This window comes from Aythya ferina, assembly GCF_964211825.1.
Source record: "Aythya ferina genome assembly, chromosome: 4".
NCBI lineage: Eukaryota > Metazoa > Chordata > Aves > Anseriformes > Anatidae > Aythya > Aythya ferina.
The window spans coordinates 24,152,620-24,173,757 of record NC_140300.1 but is presented as its reverse complement, the minus strand read 5'-3'; the positions used below and the strand labels follow the sequence as shown (position 1 = coordinate 24,173,757).

Here is a 21,138-nt window from a genome sequence, read left to right as displayed (position 1 = left end):
GCTTTTGTCTTGGTCTGTTACTTTGTATGAGCTGAAGAACTGCGCCAACTTATGAATTTCTAAGGTGATTTGAAATAAGTACCAGTAAAAATAGAAATGTTGCTGCTTCTTCCCTCCAGAGCACAAATTGCTGAGCTCTGCCCCAGCAGCAGCTCAGGCCAGAGGAGTATTAGGGTTTAAAATAATATACAACTAACCAGAGATAGTGACTATAAATACCAGAGAATCAGAAGCAAAAATTGTATTTTTCTTTAGTAATAATAATTTGATAACATGCTTTAGGCATGTATGATCTCAGTCAGGGATTGTTAATGTCTGCTCACCAAGTCTTCCCTTTTACTTGAACGTGAGATTACAAATACGAATAACCCCTAAAACTGAAACTAAGCTTTCTATTTCCAATTTTACTTTTAGGTACACTTGTTGAAATATTTGCCAAGAATATGCATACCTTTTGCGAAAAGTCATGCGGAAAGGAAATGAGAAAAATCCACAAACTTAAATTCACTGTGTTGAATGGATCTGCATAAGCCTGGCTGCTCAAGACCACCAGGCAAGTAGCAAAAATTACTCTGCCTTAGAGCCTGAAAAAACAATACCCTATACAGCATGTCTGGGAGAGATTCATCAAACTGCAATATATTCCAGTAACATGAAGTGGATTCCTTGCACAAACTGACCACTTAGATTGTTTCCTCCTACCCCTACTCGTTCAGTAACAGCAAATGATGCAATTCACTGCAGAGACATAGAACTTGGGGCTAGAGAAGCAGCAGTGTCCCATGGTGAACCAAATCCTCACCTGCAAAACAGAACAGCTCTGTTGGCTTCTGGAGAATTGTGCTGATCAACATAAGCTGAAGAGCTGGCTCTTGCTATTCAAGAACAGGTGAGCCTGTGTTGCTTGATCTTGCGTCAAAATTATTGCCTGTTGGCATAGCAGACACTTCATAATAAGGTATAGCAATTAGATTCTGGCTTCCACATTGCATTTTTAACGTCCACAGATAAGAGTGTTGGTCAAAGAGGGCATCTGAAAGACATGTACTTCAATGCATGGCAATAAATATTAATGCAACATATATATGTATATGTGTATATGTATATACACACACAACTTTTTAAAGGTTTCATTATTCTTGCTTGTATAGAAATTTATATCTTACACAATGTTAATTGGAAATACAGCAATAATTTCTAGTCAGAGATGAAAAGTAGCAAGCTTAAAAATAAAAAGGATTTTGCATTTACAGGTTGTGTTATGTCCTCCAAGCTATAAATGATGAAACAGAGGAATAATGCAGTTTTCAGACTTACAGCTGCTTTAAAAATCTTGATTTTTTTAAAAAAATCTTCTAATATTTCTTCAGAAAAAATATCCCTAAAATCTAAGAGAAGATATGAGAGCCAGAAAAATATATTTCTTGAGCAGGTTGATGAAAAAGGAAAACAAACAAACAAAAAACCACTCCATATCATTTCAAAGGTCACAGCCAGTGGTTCAATTTAATAAATAAAATAAAATAAATTCAGAAAACATACAGGACCTCGGTTAAGAGCAGAACTTGCAGATGAAATGATAAATGATAGACTTGCCAGATGACTGGCAAGGAAATGAACCACAGAAACCCTCACAGGACTGGACACTACCAAGCGTAATTTGTATGTAACTATGTGTTACTCTGTGTAACACATAAAAATCTGAGTTTTTTATTGTGGTGGGGGTGGTGAGTAAAAAATCTACTTTTTTTTCAGAATTCCTAGTTATTCCTTGCCTTCCTAGTCATTTCCATTTCATTTTCAAATGAAATTTGCCCCCTTGAAGAGATAATAGCTTGCAAATTAAATCACAAGCGTATCTTACATCTGACACCCCCCTGGCTGATTTGTTCTTTGGGGCTTCAGTATGTAGGAGAAAGAGATTAAGCCAAATTTGCTTTTAGCTCTTCTAAAACAGTGGATCAAACCTTTACCTATTTTATGTGAAAATTGTTAAGGCAATGGGAGAACTTGACTAAGGAAAATCCTTCAAAGAAGTAATGCTACAAGATGATTTCCAGTGGGGCTATGATGAAAAGCAGTTCCCTATCTGACTTCTTATGTCCATTGCACTACTTTTAGCATTTAAAACTTCCTTATTGTTTTATTGAAACGGTTGTTATGCCTGAAATCTCCCTCCTGTTGGGAGATTATTATGCTCCATATTCATAATGGCAATTCTGCTGCCCACAGCCCTGTTTCTGAAGGAAGAGCTTTGATGTCTGCTATAATGTTTGTGGTTTTCAGAAGAACATCAGAAGAAAAAAAAAAAAAAAAAAAAGAGGTATTTACTAAACAATAGATAAGGCCTTCAACTGTAATCATGCCTGGGAGGAAGTGTGAATAATTTTTGTGTATACAAAGAGATTTAAATAATCTAATTAGAGGAAGGTCATATACTGGAAAACAAAACTTCGTCAGGCAATAAATAAAAGCATAGCGTTTGAAAGGACATTCTCATCAGGTTTCAGGGTGGTCTTTGATTTTTAAAGGTTATTTTAATCCTGCATGGGTTTGTGGTTTTATTTATGCTGCAGTATTGTCTGTGAGTCCAGCTGTCCAGATGTCCTAGGCTCTGTAGGCAAAGGCATGCTGACCCTGACCCCAAACACACTGCATCTGGGGACAAATTTTTCAATAACTGCAGTTTGAGGGTGATGGTTGTGCACCGTATCAGATTATTCATAAACAGTTTGAGCTTTTAAAGGGTCAGACCCAAGAGCAGAGTCAATGCTCTGGTGAGCAGCAGAGGCAGAGGTGAGACGAGTGCGTAGGCCACGGCGTGCCAGGCAGAAAATGAGTTCCTCTGTCTCATCGTGACTCGTGGCTCTGCCTCTGTGCCAGGAGCTGTTATGGTTGGCTCCAAACACACGTGGGAGCGCTGGCACCCAGCTGCACGTCCTCCTCGCCAGTATCCAGAACTGCCGTATGGTTTTCGTCACGCAGCTGCGCTCCTTTTCCAGAGGAGCGCACATGCCCAGTCCCACACGCCCCTGTGTAATCTATTTAGCTGCGTCTCCTTCCTTCCTCTCGGCGTTGTGAAACACAAAGCACGGATTCAGATGCTGATCCAACAGGTCTGTGGGCAAGTCTTCTGGGTGCTCTTGTCCCTCGCTCTGGGACTGCTGCCCAATAGCTCAGATTTCTGTGTTGCATGGGGGATGTCCTCCTGGCCGGGCTGTGCGAGAAGCTAAAGCAAGGCTTTATAGACAATGGTGTTTGTTGAATCTGTGTCAGATGTCAGTGTCACACACTGGTTGCACAAACACAGCTGCCTTTAGTTAATGATCGGCTAAAACTGGCAGGGAATTAATTTGACATTAGACACTCACTATAGAAGACACAAAACTCCTTTCATATCCGAGGCTCCTTGCTTGCCTTTCCTTTCACCTCCAACATCAGGGTGCTGACCAGGAGATTACACAATCATGAACTCGTATGCTTTTTTTTTTTTTTTATACATTCCCCTCCCCTCATCACACAAATCCTTCATAAGTCATGATTTCTCTCTCGTGTCATGGAACAGTTTGTGTATGAGAGGTGACGAGTGGCCCCTCCGCCCAGCTCTGGCATCCCCATCACCATTAGCTCCACGGCTTCTGCAGGGGCGGAGATGTGGCCTTGAGCCCACCCCACCATTTTTCACAGGAAGATAACACAGAACCAGATCTCACGCCGCGGGTACATGCTCTGGCTGCTAAGCTGTTATATTAAAAGGACATTACCACTGGCCTTGGCCAAGTGTTTTTGAATGAAGCAGTCTTAAATCTTTGGCTTGTATGCAGCTTGATCCTGCTGCTTGTATGCAGCTTGATCCTGCTGGTGCTAGGCTTTGAGCACACATTAAAGACGAGGTCTCTGAGAGTATGTAGCAATGGGACTGCTAATTTTCAGGACCAGGTCAAGTTTAGCTATGAGATAGGAAACTGATCTGAATCAGGCCTGATTAGATTGAGGCAGAGCTGAGCACACAGAGATGTGCCTTTAGGTACATAGGGAGATATATTATTAAAACTTGAGTATCTTTTCTTTTTATATACCTTTTGGAGTCCATCCCCTACCACTAGGTTATTGACTAGATTATTCTGTCTGATGTGTATCTGTATTCTAAGACTTCCAAATACCTCTAAAAATGCCTGTTGTCCTCAAGCATGTACGTATGACTCATGGTAGTCACCAAACTCTCTTGGATGTGGGTGCTTCCATGAAGTGCAGTGCAGGCTGTTAATATCAGGATCTGAAAAGGTGATCATGTGTACATGAGCAGTGCTGTCATAAGTGTAGATTAGTTACAGCTAAATTATTGTGCAAATGTCAGTCTTTAAAATGTAAAATCCTGAATGAATGAACAGTGACTCAGCAGTCTTATCAGTAAGATTTCTCAATTTTTGATTCCAAAATACCACACAGGAACTTAAATAAAAGGAAAAAAAAAAAAAAAAAGATGAAAGGATGAACACTATGGGGAAAGCTTTGACTCAGTTTGCAGGAAACTTATTTAGGATAGTGACAATCCTTCACTGATGCTGTTGTTTAACTGAACGGATGACCCACCAAGATATCTTTTCAGCAGTTAGCTAAGGGAGTATTTTAGTTTAAAACCTGCATAATATACATATTAAAATCTTTAATTACAAAGCCAGACTGGGCTACTGTGAACATCTGTTTTGACATCCTGTATAGCACAAACCACAGGATTTACATTAATTAATTCATTTTTATTTATTTTTTTTTTCACTAGAAAATGTGTTTTAGAAAAGCTTTTCAGAGATGGACAATCTCTGAACTGTGTCAGTACTTATTTATTTCACTATTAGAAGACATCTGTCTTGAATCAGAATTTGTCAGGCTAAAGAAAAACATATACCTGAAATACCATCCCTCATGTTATTTGAGTTTTTACCTCTGCACTGCAAAAAGACTCACAACTTGCATATAGCCTTCAAAAAAACAAAACAAAACAAAACAAAACAAAACACACACACACACACAAAAAAAAAAAAAAAAAAAAAAAAACAAACAGAGCAGAATTCACACTTATTTTAAAATGTGGCCAGAAGCAAACCAGCCTCATCTGTTTTGCCTGTAGCCAGGGGCTGTGTTTCCCAAGCAGCAAGCTTCAGAAGGTTCAAAGGTATGCCCCAAAGCATTACGGAAGCTTTATTGCCTCTGTGCATTGTTGTAAAACATTCTATATACTGGTAAATGATGGGTCTGCCTGAACAAAAAATAAATAAATTAAAATAAAAAAAAAAAAAAAAAAGAGAGAGAGAGAAAAAAACAACAGTAATTTAGCAGTTAGATTATTCAGTAACAAGACATTGTTACTTTCATTCCAGTGACTTCAAGCCCTGTGTTTTCCCCCTCCCAGCAGTGCCCTAACCACTAGAGTAGAGGTTACAGGGGGAAACAACAAAAGCAGTCCCCTTCCTAGGGACTTTGTAAGGACTGTGTAGTCTTGCCAAAGAAATTTCAAGATGCATGTCATCAGCAGGCAGTGTGACAATGTAGTCTATCAAGAAGGCCCTTTGCTAAGAAAAAAGTCTGGGCTCCATGACTTGCTCCAAGGACTGCATGCTGAATGTGCAGAGACCAGATGAAGTCTGGTCTAGTACAAATTCATGCATTTTTAGCTATTCTAATACAGCTATTTTAGCTATTCCAAGAGATAGATAGGCAGGGGTTTTGAAGATGATGGTATAGATAGGGCTGTTGAACTGACTCAGGAGTGAGAACTCACTGTGGTTTAATTTGCTTAGCCTAGGATTGGTCTTCCCCAGAAAAAAGGATGTGTTCAAAGTTGAGACATCTGTGCAAATTAGCAGTGAGACAAGGCATTACTTGTCTTTGCTTCAGGATAAACACAGTGAACCCTACAGCCTCGTCAGGGAGCTGTTTGGCTAACCACACTGACCCTACCAGGATCCTGCACTGGGACTAGAGCTTGAGTAGGTTCTTTCAGTCAAAACACACACATTTTGTGGTACTATTTCTAAAGGACCAGTGAGTTAGGATATGTTCTCACTTAGGTAAGCACAGAGTCTTCTAGGGAAAGAGCAGATCTTTTTTCAGAGTAAAATAGTAACACAGTAAAATATAAAACAGAAATACTGAATCCAATGTGTTTTAAACATACTTGAACATCTATGGGTGAAAACGCCATATGAGAACAAGGCAGTACTTATCAACACTGTCAGCTAGGATTTACATGTATTACCCATCTAATCTGGAAACATTTGACATAGAAACAGTGATCTCTTAAAAGCACGAAGGCTACAGTATTGCAGTTGTCACACAAAAGTAATCTTCTAAGTGACTGGGGAAGGAGGCAGGAGATTTTTCACAATCTTTCCAATCCCAAGGTCAGACGAAGTATAACAGAAACACACGGCATTTATACAAAAGGCAAGAGTCATAGCCAAGAACTTTGATACAAACGGGCACCGGATCCTTGGGCAGTGCCCAGATCACGAGAGCAAGAAAGTGCAAGCTCATTGTAGTGCCTTACTGTGGGACTTTAAACACTGGGTTTTTATTGTTAGCTGTCCACGCTTGTAACAACACTTCTTTGCTCAGAGGGCCCTGTAGTACAGGAGGGAGAAGGAATGATGAATTTATTTGGAAAGGGGTTGCCCATGGAGGTGGCGAAGTCACGGTCCCTGAGGGCATTCAAGGGAAGGTTGGACGCGGTGCTTGGAACATGGTTTTGTGGGTGACAGTGGTGTTGGGTGGTGGCTGGACCAGACGATCTTGGAGCTCTTTTCCAACTTTAATGATTCTGTGCTTCTAATTTCGTTTCCTGGTAAGCACAGACGAAGGACCAAACATGCTTCACCCTCATATTTGGCCACCAAAACGCAGCCCTCCCCTCACAACCCCCTGAGGCGGCACAAGAGGCGGCACAAGAGGCGACCCCGGCGCCACCCCCTCCCATCGCCCCGAGCCGAGCGGAGCCCGGGGGGGGCTCGGAGCTGCCCGTAGCCCCTACACAGCGGGGAGCGGCTGCGGAGACCCCATGCGGGCCCGGGGGCCCTGCGGCCCCTCAGGGCGGGGCGGGGCGGGCTCGGCGCCTGAGGTGTCCGGCGCCCATTCGCCGGCGGGGCCAGAGGAGGGCGGGAGGAGGGAGGAGGCGGGCGGGCCCCGCTCCGCTCCGCTCCGATCTGCTCCGCCCCGGCCCCGCGGGAAGGGAGGAACCGGGGCCGGGCCTCGCTCGGCTTCCACGGCATGAAGCGGCCGCCTCAGCCCCGCGGCGGCCCTTTAAATAGTCGCCGCCCGGCTGGCAGCGGAGCGTCGCGTTGAGCTCGCCGAGCATCCATCGCCTCAGCCCCGCTGCCCGCAGGCTGTAAGTGCCGCGGCTGCCGGCCTGGCTCCCTCCCCGGGCTGCGGAGGCCGCGGCCGAGGCGCCTCTCCCCTTCCTTTCCCCTTCCCCTTCCCTTTCCCTCCCTCCCCGCCCCCGGCCCTTCCCCGGCTGAAGGGGGGTGTTTGTGCTGCGGGGTGGCCTCCAAAAACGCCTCCTGGGCGCTCAGGATCTGGAAGCTTTGCCTATTAATTGTGCCTCGCATTTAGGATCCAGCTGCACGGACGCGCTTCTTTGTGGCAGCCCGGCGGCGGAGCAGGGATGCTTTGAGGCTTCCTGACCCCCGCTTCTCGCCTTTCCTCTCCCCTTCTTGCCAGAGCAATCATGTTCGAAATCAAGAAGATCTGCTGCATCGGAGCCGGCTATGTCGGGGGGCCAACCTGCAGCGTGATCGCCCAGATGTGCCCCAACATTACCGTCACCGTCGTGGACGTCAACGAGGCCAGGATCAACGCCTGGAATTCGGACACGCTCCCCATTTACGAGGTAAAGGCATCTCCCTGGCATCTCTCCTTCCAGCCAGCCCTGCGTCTGCTTCCCTTGCACCGCATGGCACTTCCTCGTGGCCCACCTCTGAAGCTCGCTCAGAGTAGCACAATGACGGCCTTCAAAATGAGCGTTCTGGAACAGCCGCTCATTCAGTCAGATTTTGGAAACAAGAATTCGGTATCTGGTGTGGGAGGGTACTTAAGGGTTATCTACCGATGGCCTAGTAATGACAAACATCACTGTTTTCCTAGTGAGTTGTGCTAAATCATGCTGACTTTCTCCTGCGATCTATTTAACCATAACGTAGTGCTCTTACTCAGTTATAGATATCTGCTGTGTTATTGCACAACATTAATGTGTAATAGTGGGTGATAAGCTTGTTCTGTTCTGAATGCTGCCAAAATCCAGCCTGTGCTGCCCATCTTAACCATGTTGTTAGATGAGGATGGTCATGTTCCTGTCTTACTTATACTATAAACCTCCAGTTTAGCCTAGGGATCTTAGGACATATCAAAATGATTTCTAAAAGCATCATACTGTTCTTTCCTTTATTACAGAAGGCCTTTAATTTGAAAGTGTAGTAAGTACTTCCCTAATGCTAAAAAGGGAAGCCTTCTGCCCTTCATTCTTCTCTCTTCTTCGTTGTTTCATGAGATATAATTGTTCTAGGTTTCATGAGATATAATTGTTCTAGGTTCAGGTTCCATTCTTATGTGGGAATGAAAACTTATCTCATTTGGCTCCTAATGACAAGGTGCTGTTACTAGCAGTTACTGCTTCTTCTGGCTATAAGAAGTCTTCTGAATCCTGTCTGTGCTGTAACACTTAGTTTGTAAAAGTAGTAAAAAAATAATAGTGCGACTACGCAGAGATGAGCAGACTTCCTTTGTCAAGCATATTCAAAGGAAAATGTGTGTAATGCTCAGATTAGCAGGCAAGACTTGAAAAAAGATTACAAAAGGAAGTACTTCATTTGGTATTAACACGTAGACTACAACACTTAGAGTTTAAGTAAAAATAATCTTGGCTTTTTTTTTTTTTTTTTTTTTTTTAAAGCTAAAAGCGCACGCAAGAAAAAAAAACTAAACAGCACAACATCTGTTTCCTGGCACTGTCCTTTCCTTACAAAGAATGTATAAAAACTGCCAAGAACTAGTTCAGACAGTTGTAAATTTGAGTCATTGCACACAGAGGTTTTTGTATTTTTTATTTCATTTTTTTTTCTTCCCAGTGTCAGAAGGTACAATGAAATTCTTTCACTCCCTATGAGCTACCTCTCTATTTACATCCCAATAAAGCTATAAATGAAATATTTGATGGGTTATTCTGCCTATGTTGACCTTTCTTTTCCTTTTCAGTGAGATATCTGGTATAAAGTGAGACAGCAAAAATGCCTTGCATAAGAAAGCTTCTACTTCATTTTCCTCTCTCTCCCTACAGTGAACCTTTGCCTTCCTGGCACTTATTCAAATACCTCATGTCATGATAGGCATCTCACAAGTTAGGGACTTGATTGCCAGGTTACAGTGCGTGTGACTTTATTATCAAACAGAATATAAAGGCTTCTCTTATCTATGCCAAACATATCTAAACTAAAACATTCTATAGTCCATCCTAGTACAGAGGCTTGTTCGCGTACACATGACCTGCTCCCCTTGCCTGAGTGGAGGTGTTGAGGGAAGGAAAAGTGTTCTAGCACTGTCTGTGTATCTGGAAAGAATCTCATCAGATTGTGCCCATGATTCTTCCACACTGCAGGTGTGGTTCCTGGATAAATTTAGTATTTAGTCTGGTAATCTGGTACAAATGTGTGGTAGACACAGGAGAGAAGGACAACTCCTTTTGTCAATCTGTTGCCTCTTTCATTGGAGTTGAGGTTGTTAACTTAGTGTAAATTGATTCTGTGGGTTTTTTTTGTTTGTTATTAAATAGTGAATCAGTTTATTAGATCTGAGTTTACTGGTTTGGGAGATCATGGAATGTGTAGCTGAGGGACAAGGAGAGTTGCAAATGCTTTTTTTATTCCCTGCAGCCTTGGGAATATTGTAAGACTTTGTTCCTGAATCTACTTAAAGAACCTGTACAGTGATGTTAATTGTTGTTCATGGCAGTAGAGCTAAGCATGTGAATAACTGGAGCCTAAAACCTGTTGTGTAAATAGCAACTCAGTGTGGCTGAAATCTGAGACTGTTTTGAGTGTCTTGACTAAGAAAAGGGTTTATTTATTTTTGCCCTTGTATAAAGCTACATAAGCTTTGCTTTACATTTGACAGACTGAAAATATGCCACACTGAGCAGAAAAGTCTCTATCTGAAATTATATGCTGCCTGTTTGGGCATGTAATTCTACTTTTCTGTATGCCCCAAAAGACTAATGTACTGCATTAACCATAACTGTTCTTTTTTTCTGCTCTTTTCAGCCAGGGTTAAAAGAAGTGGTAGAGTCCTGCCGAGGAAAAAATCTCTTCTTTTCTACCAGTATTGATGATGCCATTAGAGAAGCTGACCTTGTATTTATTTCTGTAAGTTTAGGGGGTTGTGTATGTTTGTATCTTATATGTTGCTTTTTTATGTTGGGAAGAGGCCTTTGTTTTATCATATGGGTTCACTTAGTCATGTCACTGTCACAGATTTCTCCTTGCCTTTCTGCACGCTGTGGGGAAGAGCAGTAAGCTTTTTATTTTATCTTTATCTTGCACTTGGTTTCTTGTAGCCAGCAGAACACTTGGCAGGCCAACAGGCCTTAAGTCAAAATGATAATGCTGATGTTTAGCTTGGTTAAGTATTTGGGGCCCTAGAGCAGGATTTAGTGCAGATCTGTCACTGTAGTGTACTGAAGGCCATGGGAGTTTGATATGATTCTGAGACTGGGATGCAAAATCATATGCTGAGCACTGGTTACAAAGGTGACTTACTTCTAGAAGCTGTGTATTAATGGTAGGAGCTGTCAGGAATTTTCCTTAATATCCTTTAGGAGGCCCTAATATTTTTAAGCTGTTGACACCTCTAAGAAGCAGATCCAGTCAAACATTAAGCAGTGTGACCTCTCCTAGTAGAGAAGGTTGTACCCAATGCAGAGTCCAGAAGGACTGGCTTCTATTCATCTTGGTAAGCCACAGCTGAGACTTGTTACTAAAGTCCTCTTTTCCTGAGATCCTCTCTTTGTTGGGCACCTCAGTGCAGAGCTCTCCTGATAGTATTTTATTCCACTCATGAAGGCTAAAATGAATGCTACTTGGCTGGAATATTGCCACTAATACAACCCATGTGTGGCCACCTGGGTTCCTGTCACTGACTTGTAAAATCACAGCAGTTCTTGTGTTGTTGCTATTTCCTTGAGTTTCTAATAAAAAAGACCCTTTGTCTTAATCTAAACATTTTCTTTTGTGTATAAAGTGATTTTCAGCAGCTCTACACCTAGATTTAAAACCAATGCAAAGTGGGTTTAACTGCCTCACTAGTTGCAAGACTCTTATAATGTGAATTTTAACACTTCCTATATTGGACAAGAAAAAAAAGTCTGTCTGTAGCAATAAAGAAATTATTGCTGTGTCCAGGATAAGGCCTAAGCTTCCTACAAGCCTGCAGAGCTGTTATGAATTGCTTTTGTTTAAATTGTTTGAATAGAGGCCAGTGAGCTTCCTTTGGAAGACAAGATGGGTAATTGAGAAAGCTAATAGCTGTTCATCTGATAGGGCAACTAGAGTAATTGAGGGGCAGAACCAAACTGGGTTCAGGGAGACAAAGTGTCTGTCCTAACACAGGACCAACTGAATAGGTGAAATTGAGAGACCTATAATGTGTCTCCTCTGCCTATGTATCTGTAACTAGGTTAACACTCCCACAAAGACCTATGGGATGGGAAAAGGCCGAGCTGCTGACCTGAAATACATTGAAGCTTGTGCTAGACGAATTGTACAAAACTCCAATGGCTACAAAATTGTCACTGAGAAGAGCACAGTGCCAGTTCGTGCTGCAGAGAGCATTCGTCGGATATTTGATGCCAATACAAAGCCTAACCTGGATTTGCAGGTAAGCATAATCTTTGAGTTATGTTTTAAGGGTGCTGGCTTTTGCTTTTTAGCTGTTCTTTATTTTACGCTTCACCTGTTTGCTTGCAGGTGCTGTCTAACCCAGAGTTCCTCGCAGAAGGAACAGCCATCAAGGACCTGAAGAACCCGGACAGAGTGCTTATTGGTGGAGACGACTCTCCAGAGGGACAGAAAGCTGTCCGTGCCCTTTGTGCTGTTTATGAGCACTGGGTGCCCAAAGAGAAAATCCTCACCACCAACACCTGGTCATCAGAACTTTCTAAACTGGTTAGTACTACTCAGCACTTGTCTCTGTAGTGAGTGAAGGATGCAAGTGAGATGAAGCTCTTAAGCAGTTCATTGAAACTGAGTTTCAATGAACTTTGAAACTGATGCATCTAGGAAAGACAGACAGGGTTTGGAGGACCCAGTGGATGTCAAAGGATATTCATCTTTTCCAATGATCTTGGTTGATCTAATAGATGATATCAATTTTCCATGAAATCCTTGCCTCACATTTATTGCTGTGTTATTACTAAATAAGCCATCAGTACTGCAGAAGCTGACTACCTTCATGAAATGTTTCCAAGTCTGCAAGTTAAATATTAAATTATTCTACTTAGATCTCATTAATTGGCATTTATTTGCATTTATTGGCATTGCTTATTACCATTTAGTCGCTCAACAGAGCTACACAGTACTGGAGGAAGAATTACTTTAGTATCTCACTCATTGACCTGTGGGCTCTCTGGTTTCCAGAGGAATTAAATTTTCTATACTGTGTTTTTTCTTATCTACAGGCAGCTAATGCTTTCCTTGCCCAAAGAATCAGCAGCATTAACTCAATCAGTGCTCTGTGTGAAGCTACGGGGGCAGATGTTGAAGAAGTAGCAAGAGCTATTGGAACAGACCAAAGAATTGGAAATAAGTTTCTGAAAGCCAGTGTTGGTAAGTGGAAACTCTTTTTTCCTCCTTTTGGGCTTCCATTTATTACTGCGATAGGTCTACTAATAGTGTTTTGAAATACATAATCTGATAATCTAAAACCTTCTACAGCACAGAAAAATATTGCTGTGAAGTGCCAGCATAAAAACACTTCCTGGTGAAATGTCTAGGATGGAGGGTGTTCTAGACTGGGTAATGTGAAGCACAAAATCCACACAAAATAACCTTATTAAATTAACCTCTTTTAGAAATCCATGCAAGAGTGGAAGCATACAGTAAATACACTTCCAAATAGTATTTGGTTATTATAATTCATCCTACAATGTGTTGCTTCTGGAACTCTGAGCAAAGTTCTAGGAGTCAAGGATCTTTCTACTCATTATTTCAATTCTCTCTTTGCTGTGGTGATCTTCTGATTCTCGACTATGATTAAACAGTCATTTGGGGCTGTGGGGAAGGGGAAGAACCTAACCTCTGCATGCTTATTCTGAGAAATAGTCGTATGCATCTCTAGGTGGGGTGTGAGCAAACCTAGGAGCTTGTCTACCTTCTATTGATAAAAAATATCCTATTATCTAGAGACTCTTGTGATCCATTGAGACAGGTTTAAAACTTCTATTGACTTAATGGGATCTGAAGCAGACATTAAGGCTTTTGTAACTGATGAAGTAGCTCCAGGTGTTGGACTCTCAAAGATCCCTAGGGGTTTTCATTTGTTAGCAGTGACCAGTGACATCCTGGGCAGGGGGGTGGGGGGGGACGGGGGGACAAACAAACACCTATAATGCTGACTGTCAATGATTGCCAAAAACTATTTGATTATAAAGACTGGGTTAGAATAGTACCTTATTAATGCAAGCCACCTTTAAAATAACCATCTTTTTTTCAGGGTTTGGAGGTAGCTGTTTTCAGAAAGATGTCTTGAATTTAGTGTACCTTTGTGAGGCACTGAACTTACCTGAAGTAGCCAGATACTGGCAACAGGTACAAGTTTCCTTTTCACTCTTTTTTCCATGGGGTGTTGTTTCTTCAGCTCTTGAGTATTGTCCACATGTACACTCTGTAGGCTTTATTTGGAGTGATTTAACTTGTCTGAACCAAATGGATTGGGAAGCTGTTTGGAAGTAGCAATAGGAAATGCAAAGGACAAGTGTATCTGGACTCCTAGTTCTAGCTTTGCAGGAGTCTATTCCCCCAAAAGTGAAAAGTATTCTTCTCTAATTATCTGAAATGTGGCTGGATGTTACTCATAACTCCTCAAACTTGTGAAGTTTAGTCATCCTTCAGTTTACTCAGCATAAGATGAAAACACACCATCCCTGGAGCAGTGGGAGCTGCAGGAACTAACCACAGCGACTTGATAATCTGGTGAAGAATGGTAAAACTACTAGTCTTTAAAGAGACAAGAGACAAACTGGTTTGGTTCTTTGTCCTCTGAGATCATAAGGATACTTCCCTTATGCAACCTAGCTGAAGTCTTGGCAGCCCAAATGTGTAGGAACACTTATGGCTTGCTCTGTATGGGGTTGTTTTTTAATTAGCAGTGAACCCTTTAGGCTTATGTTAACATAAATGAACTAGTTTAAAACTTTTATTGCTTTTAAGTTCTCTTACTCTGGTTTAAGAGTAGTTCTTTGCAGTGTTTCTATATGACTTAAGCTGTGGACAGATCAGACAGAAAGACTACCGTATCCTAACCCTGCAGCAGCCAAAGTGCTGTGCTCACGTGGTGTGTGTGATCCCTTACCTGCACCTTCTTCCTCAGAGCACTGTCAGCTTGCAGAGGTCCATCTGTCCCAGCCCACAGTGCCCAGGTGCCCACGTAATGCACATGGGCAATAAGCAGCTGTGAACCCAGTCCCTGCAGCATGAATATGGCACTGTCAGTGGACTGAAGTCTTCTTCACTTGACAACATACATATAGAAAGAAATGTATCCCTCTTGCCCTGTCACCTGTTAGGCTTATGTTCTCCATCATCACCTTCCCCTGTTGAATAAACTCCCTGCTTTTATTTCCTTTCCTCAAAGAAACCCAGCTCACCAATATCCTTCTGTATTGTTTATACCTTATGTTGCATAACATCAGCCACCAGCTATGTTAAGCTTCTGTTAATTCCTGCTTTGAGTTGAATTATACTTTCCTATTGATTTCTGACACTTCCATGTCAGTTCATGGTAAACATTGACTAGGTGGGGAACCTGCCTTCCCTGTTCTACCAGCGATCTGGTGCCCCGTGTGTCCAAGGCTGGGGATCAAAGTTTGAAGCAGGCCAGGAGGAAAGCACTAGAGCAGCCAGGCTGAATGAACCTACTTCTGTGTAATAACAAAACCAAGACACTTTCAAGTCTAGTTTAATCACACTAGTTTTATGCACTGAAATCAGTTAAAGCATATTAAAAAAAAATAAATCTAAAGTGTTCTCACAGCAAGGCAGGTAGGAAAGTATACATCTGGCAATGGGATGTCCATGTGACATTAGGTACTCCTAACACTGAAACTGTTTTCCATGTTTCTGCCCAGAATGAACAGGTAGTAACTTTTTTTTTTTTAACATCACAAACCAGAAAAAGCCTAGCCTTTGAACTAGCTGATACAAGATGGGGTGTGTATGTATATAAATGCATTTGTAGTCACTGATTAAAATTGTATCTATCTCAAGGTGATAAATGAACTAAACTTACCTTTGGATTATTTATGATGCTGAGTAAAAATACTTGGCTTTCTCTTTCAAGTCTCTTTTAAACTTGGTCATGGTCTGAACTTTTGGGTAGACCTGTGCGGTGTCAAGAGTTGGACTTGATGATCCTTAAGGGTCCCTTCCAACTCAGGATATTCTATGATTCTATGAAACTTGCATGGCTAGTTTGGCTTCGATTATTAGCAGAATCCAGTTACAGTTTAAAATGGCTCTCTTTTAAACCACGATGTTTTTATAATTTCAGGTAATAGACATGAATGATTACCAGAGGCGAAGGTTTGCTTCCCGTATTATTGACAGTTTGTTCAATACTGTCACTGATAAGAAGATTGCTATTCTAGGGTTTGCATTCAAAAAGGATACTGGGGATACCAGGTAAGACAGTGAAATCAGCGTGCTAATATGGATTCCCTACTCTTGTTACAGCTGTGCAGCTAAACCAGCTCAATTCTGTTAATGAAAACAAATCAAATATGGGATCCTTAACCTCTTTTTGAATGAACTGCTTTGTTTTATGGGTAGTGGTTCCTAAATGGGTGAGGCAACTGATTCTTGATCTCTGTAACATACCTGAATCATTCAGAAGCTAGAACAGATAACTCACTGTGTTTAGTCCTTAACTTGCACGGGGAACAATTGTTTGAGTCTGTCCTTCTCCACAGTAAAGAATGCAAATATTTTTTCAACTGACTCTAAATTGCTATTTGAAAACAAAATTTCAGCTTTGATTCCCCAAAGATGTTTAATTCCCTCTTTCTGTAAAGGGCAGACTTGATGATAAAACTCTCCCCAACTGCACACTTATGAGAGTGATGCCTTGTTACTTATGGTCAGTAGGAGTGCTGGGGCGTACTGTCTTTCTTACATGATTCAGTGAAAGAGATGAAAGCTTTTTTTATATTTTTCTTTTGTATTATTCTTCTTGGCCTCCCTCAAGATCTTTAATTTATTGTTGGCATGGATTATCACTAAGACGTTTAATGCAAAACCATTATAAAGGCTCTGGCGTTGCATATCATGACACTTGAAGATTTGCATTATTTAGAACATAACATCAGGTTCTTCAGCTGTTTAATTCTCTTCCCTAGGGAGTCATCCAGTATCTACATTAGCAAGTATTTAATGGATGAAGGAGCAAAGCTCCACATCTATGATCCCAAAGTACCTAAGGAACAAATCATCTTGGATCTCTCACACCCAGGTGTCTCAGAAGATAACCAAGGTAAGAATGCTCATGTAAAGTTTCCATGCACCCTGCAACAAGAAGAAACCCCCCACCCTATTCTCAAAATATGCAAGGCCTGTTTAAATACTGTGTATTCATTTCACCCTGGCAATGATGTGCTGCTGGTTACACTTAAAGTAGAAGATTGGTGTGGTTCAGAAGATTACTGTAACGCATCTCCCTTTGCCCTTAGCCTTTATAGGCAAAGGCTAATTCTGTTCTATTGTATCATTTCTTTTAACAAATACTCCTTTGAATATATGAAAGAGTTTTCTCTGCATGATTTAAAAGAAGAGAAACAAGAAGGTCCAGTAGTAGGAGAGATTAGTGTTATTCTGTGAACAACTTCATGTGCTGAATCCTATCTTGCCTGCCCATATAAAGCAGAAGTAAATAATTCCAGAATTCATTGTAGAGCTTTCTCCTGGGTTGTTTCTAGTGGTGAAGAGTGGCTGGAAATGACCTGTGGTGAGGAAGGTGTGTGTTATTTGACATGTCCTTGAATTTGAGGATGATGGGAGGGTTGCCTCTAGGCAGCTGCTGAGGCAGGTATGATAAAGGCAGCCTTTAGTGTATGCAATGAGACATGTATTTTCTAGTGCGAAGTGAGCATTGAACAGCAACTGTGGTGTGCTGGTGTTGTATAGTCTATAACCTTTGAGAGTTGGCATCTGACCAGTTGATAGCAACTTCCAGTTCTAGAAATGCTCCTGACTGTGTTTAAATCAAATTTGAGTGCTTAATTTCAAACATCAAAATACCAGATTCTCTTTGGACACCAGATATAAATGTAACGAAAGCAGCTTGCAACTTTGTTATTATTTAATGACATAAGACATCTCTAGATAAGTGACCCAAAACTCACCTTGTTTGAATAGGGTGACAAAGACTCTTTCCATGAGTGCACCAGATTGCCACAGATGTGTGCAGAACAAAACTTTATTTTCCTTCTGTTACAGTGTCTCGGCTGGTGACTATAAGTAAAGATCCTTATGAAGCCTGTGATGGTGCTCATGCCCTTGTAATTTGCACTGAATGGGACATGTTTAAGGTAAAAATATCATCTTTAAAGTTAACTAAGGGAAAATAAACAGTGTCAAGCTACATACTTATTCTGTATGCTTTAATTGCTTTTTACAGGAGCTGGATTATGAACGTATTCACAAGAAGATGCTGAAGCCTGCATTTATCTTTGATGGTAGGAGAGTTCTTGATGATCTTCATAATGAGCTGCAAGTCATTGGCTTCCAGGTAACCAGCTGGGTGATGCTTCTGGGGTTTTTCTTCTGCTTCTGCACAGTGAAATGATGGAATAGCAAGGGGGGGAGGGTAGGAGAAACTGTTCTCTTCAGGAGAGGCTTTAAATTTAAATCAATCTGTACTTAAGTCTCTGTTCACTAGTGCGCTTTTCCTCCAGTACCTTTCTGGTCCTTTGAAAACTCATACTCCTAAACACCAAGCTATGTTAGACTCTGCCATCAACACTCAACAGTATAAGCACGCCTTGAAAAATGTCTAGTAGAGACAGAATTTGTGACAGCACAGTGACTACTTCTATCATGGCCATAGACTTTCCCTCTTGATATCTTTTCCTTTTTTATTGAACTGATAGTCTTATGGAAGATAAGGCGCACAAATGCTTAAATTTGCAGGATGCAGCTCTTTAGATATGTGAAGTGGGAACCCCTGAAAGGCTTTTTCTTTTTTAACTTTTTGCACTTTTATTTTCAGCCTCTGTATTAATACTTCCATTAACTGTCCCTGGGCACACTGCTTTATAGCTTCTACTATGTTAGTGTTCATCAAATGTAGTTATCACCCTGGCTTTAGTTTTTGTATTCCTCATGATTCTGCCTATATGACTCTGCTACTTTGCTGTGCTCACTTGCTAAATGTGCTTTCTCTTTCAGATTGAAACAATTGGGAAGAAGGTGTCAGCCAAAAGAATCCCTTTCGCTTCTTCTTGTGAAATTCCCAAGTTCAGCCTGCAGGACCCACCTGTCAAAAAGCCTAGAGTATAATGTTTAGTAGGTACTAAAGGAACTATGTGGACCTTCTTAAGGATAATAACTGTAAGCCTATGCTTTTTTAAGGAAAAATATTTTTCATAAACTAAAAGCAATTTTACACTAGAAATGGTACCCGGTACATGTGAATTCAGTCTATTTTCAAATCTCTATTTTTATAGCAATTTTTTGGTTACTGATGATGGTACTGACCTGTTTTTAATAATGAAACAACCTTTTAAGTGGAAAAGTTACCATCAAACTGCAAATTTTTGCTTCCAGAAATGTTCCTAAATTGCACTTTAAATGTTTCAAGTGATGTGAGGGGGAGAAAAAAATGGAACATCTTTTTACTTCAGTCCAGTTGTAGATAGTGATCAGGAACTTCGGCCTCGCTTTTTAAAATTTTCCTCTGGGGTTAACTCTTTCCCCTGTTGAATGCCTGCTTTAAATGGCAGTGGAGTCAAATTTGCTTACAACTCCTCTCTTAATAGGTTTGGGTTGAGCCCTAACCCAGAGCTGACTGCAGCTGTAATGCCCTGATCCTGACTGGGATCAACGGGCACAGGTGTGGTCTGAGCCGCGTCTGTTGGGAGGCCAGGTAGTTTTGCAGACATCTATCATGTCATTGGCAGTGGACTAGCAGCCATGAACTGATCCACTGGTAAATCTCGCTTGTGATTCTTGGTTGTCTTGCCTACATTCCATGTGCAGCACGTAAATTATTGAGTTAATCAGATTCCTGGGGCAAGTTTTTCCTCGGTTACCACAATACAACCCATCTTCAGCAGAGGAGCATTCTGCTTGCTGCTTGTCTGAACGTTGAATTTAAGCAGAATTACCTTAATCCAGTATCAGCCCAAGCAGAAAGCAAATGGTAGCTTCAAAGCTACCTGATGGTTATTTTTTTTTCCCGTCCTTTCTGCTTATACTTCAACTGAAAGCAGCTTTCTTAATGAATCTGCAAAACTTATCCTCTGCTGTTCAGAAAATAAAAATTCAGCCCCATATGTTAGTCAGCTTTCTACCTCATTTAATTAGCAGGAATTAATGGTTCCTATGTATCTTGATACTTTTGCCTTTACTTTATTTTTACTTGTTTTTATTCTCAATTGGCCAGTGCTATTAAAATCCTTGAGATTATGAAGTTTGTGTTTGGCTTGTTGCATGGGGTTGTGAAAAGGAGTGCAGTTCTAGAGAAGGATGACCATGAACTGGTTTCGAACTAGAAGGCATATAGAAGTCTTAGCTGAATAAAAGTAGTGTTGGGATGTCTTTTTAAAAAATAAATAAATCCTGTAACTAGTCACAGAACACCTCCTGGTTTTATTCAACAGCTGTGCCTTCAAGTGTGCTATGTCAATAGTTGTACTGGGAGCACAAGATCAGCGACTTGGTGATGAGTCCTGTCATTGTAACTCTTCACCCACAGCAATGCAGATGCAATGTGAGCTTTAGGACAGATCTTTGAAGACCTCAGGAATTTCTACACCAAACTGAGGAGACAATGCAAGGCAGTGTTATCTGCTCTGGTGGCAATAGCTGTACTCCTGTGCCAGATGCCCTCAGATCCTGTACCTCAATGGCTTCTAGAGGAGGACTTGCTAAGTAGCAATTGTTCAGTGCTTTGGGCAAATGTGCCTCGAACTTTTTGGTTATCACAAGACTCTTGTTTGAATACGTTATAAGATAGCCAAAAAGAGTGGAAATTATGGGAGCTTAAACTCCAACTATCTTCCATCAGGACATCTTTTCTTCCTGATTCATTAGTGCTGCTTTCATGCAACACCCAGAGAGCAAGGACAACCCTGTGGTACCGTTGTGGTCTGTGTAGTTGTAATCAAAAGGGGAAATCACACCCTTTGAGCAGGCAGACACCTTCTGGGCTTCCCCCAGCAGTACCAGAGGGCAAGCCAGTAACTTCTCCTTGGGCATTAAGAGGTTTGAAGTAGAAACATGGAACACTTAAAAACTTCCTCTGTGAAAATCACACTAATCTGTGGGATGACTCTAAACCAGGGAGTGGCAGATGGCTTTCTGGAGATCACTAGGTGGTGACTGGTACTGGTGTTTCTCTTGCTTTCTTCAGTCAACTTTTTTCATCTGCTGCATTCCTTCAGCGGGACACTGGGCTTGTGGGATGAGTCAGGTTTAGCAATCTGAACAGCTGGTGGTGCATGCCTTCAGGATACCAAATACCTTGCATATATGCAAGAGAACCTTGCCACATGCCAAAAGAAACACGTTCAGAAGCTTTTGCAGCACTGTGAATAACCAGTTATCCTCTTCAGAGTATGGTTGCCAGGGAAATAGAGTTGGAGATGACTTGTGTTCCTGCTTCGAAGGG

The 21,138-nt window shown here is 41.4% G+C and overlaps 1 protein-coding gene across 1 annotated transcript; it reads left to right on the top strand.

The window, feature by feature from the left end:
• The first annotated feature begins 7,186 nt into the window (after positions 1-7,186).
• On the top strand, positions 7,187-20,105 carry UGDH (UDP-glucose 6-dehydrogenase). Its single transcript, XM_084518398.1, has 12 exons — positions 7,187-7,381; positions 7,714-7,882; positions 10,305-10,406; positions 11,716-11,916; positions 12,006-12,203; positions 12,716-12,863; positions 13,750-13,844; positions 15,805-15,935; positions 16,649-16,782; positions 17,745-17,836; positions 17,926-18,036; positions 18,696-20,105. Exons 2-12 carry the CDS (start codon positions 7,721-7,723, stop codon positions 18,804-18,806), a joined length of 1,485 nt encoding a protein of 494 aa, XP_084374524.1. The 5' UTR covers positions 7,187-7,381; positions 7,714-7,720; the 3' UTR covers positions 18,807-20,105.
• The last annotated feature ends 1,033 nt before the right edge of the window (positions 20,106-21,138 follow it).

Excerpts from the sequence above, each read along its gene's own strand:
- UGDH (XM_084518398.1), top strand. The coding sequence starts at position 7,721 with ATGTTCGAAATCAAGAAGATCTGCTGCATCGGAGCCGGCTATGTCGGG. Across the intron at positions 10,407-11,715 it reads CTGACCTTGTATTTATTTCT|GTTAACACTCCCACAAAGAC; the intron begins GTAAGTTTAGGG and ends ATCTGTAACTAG. Across the intron at positions 16,783-17,744 it reads TGTCTCAGAAGATAACCAAG|TGTCTCGGCTGGTGACTATA; the intron begins GTAAGAATGCTC and ends CTTCTGTTACAG.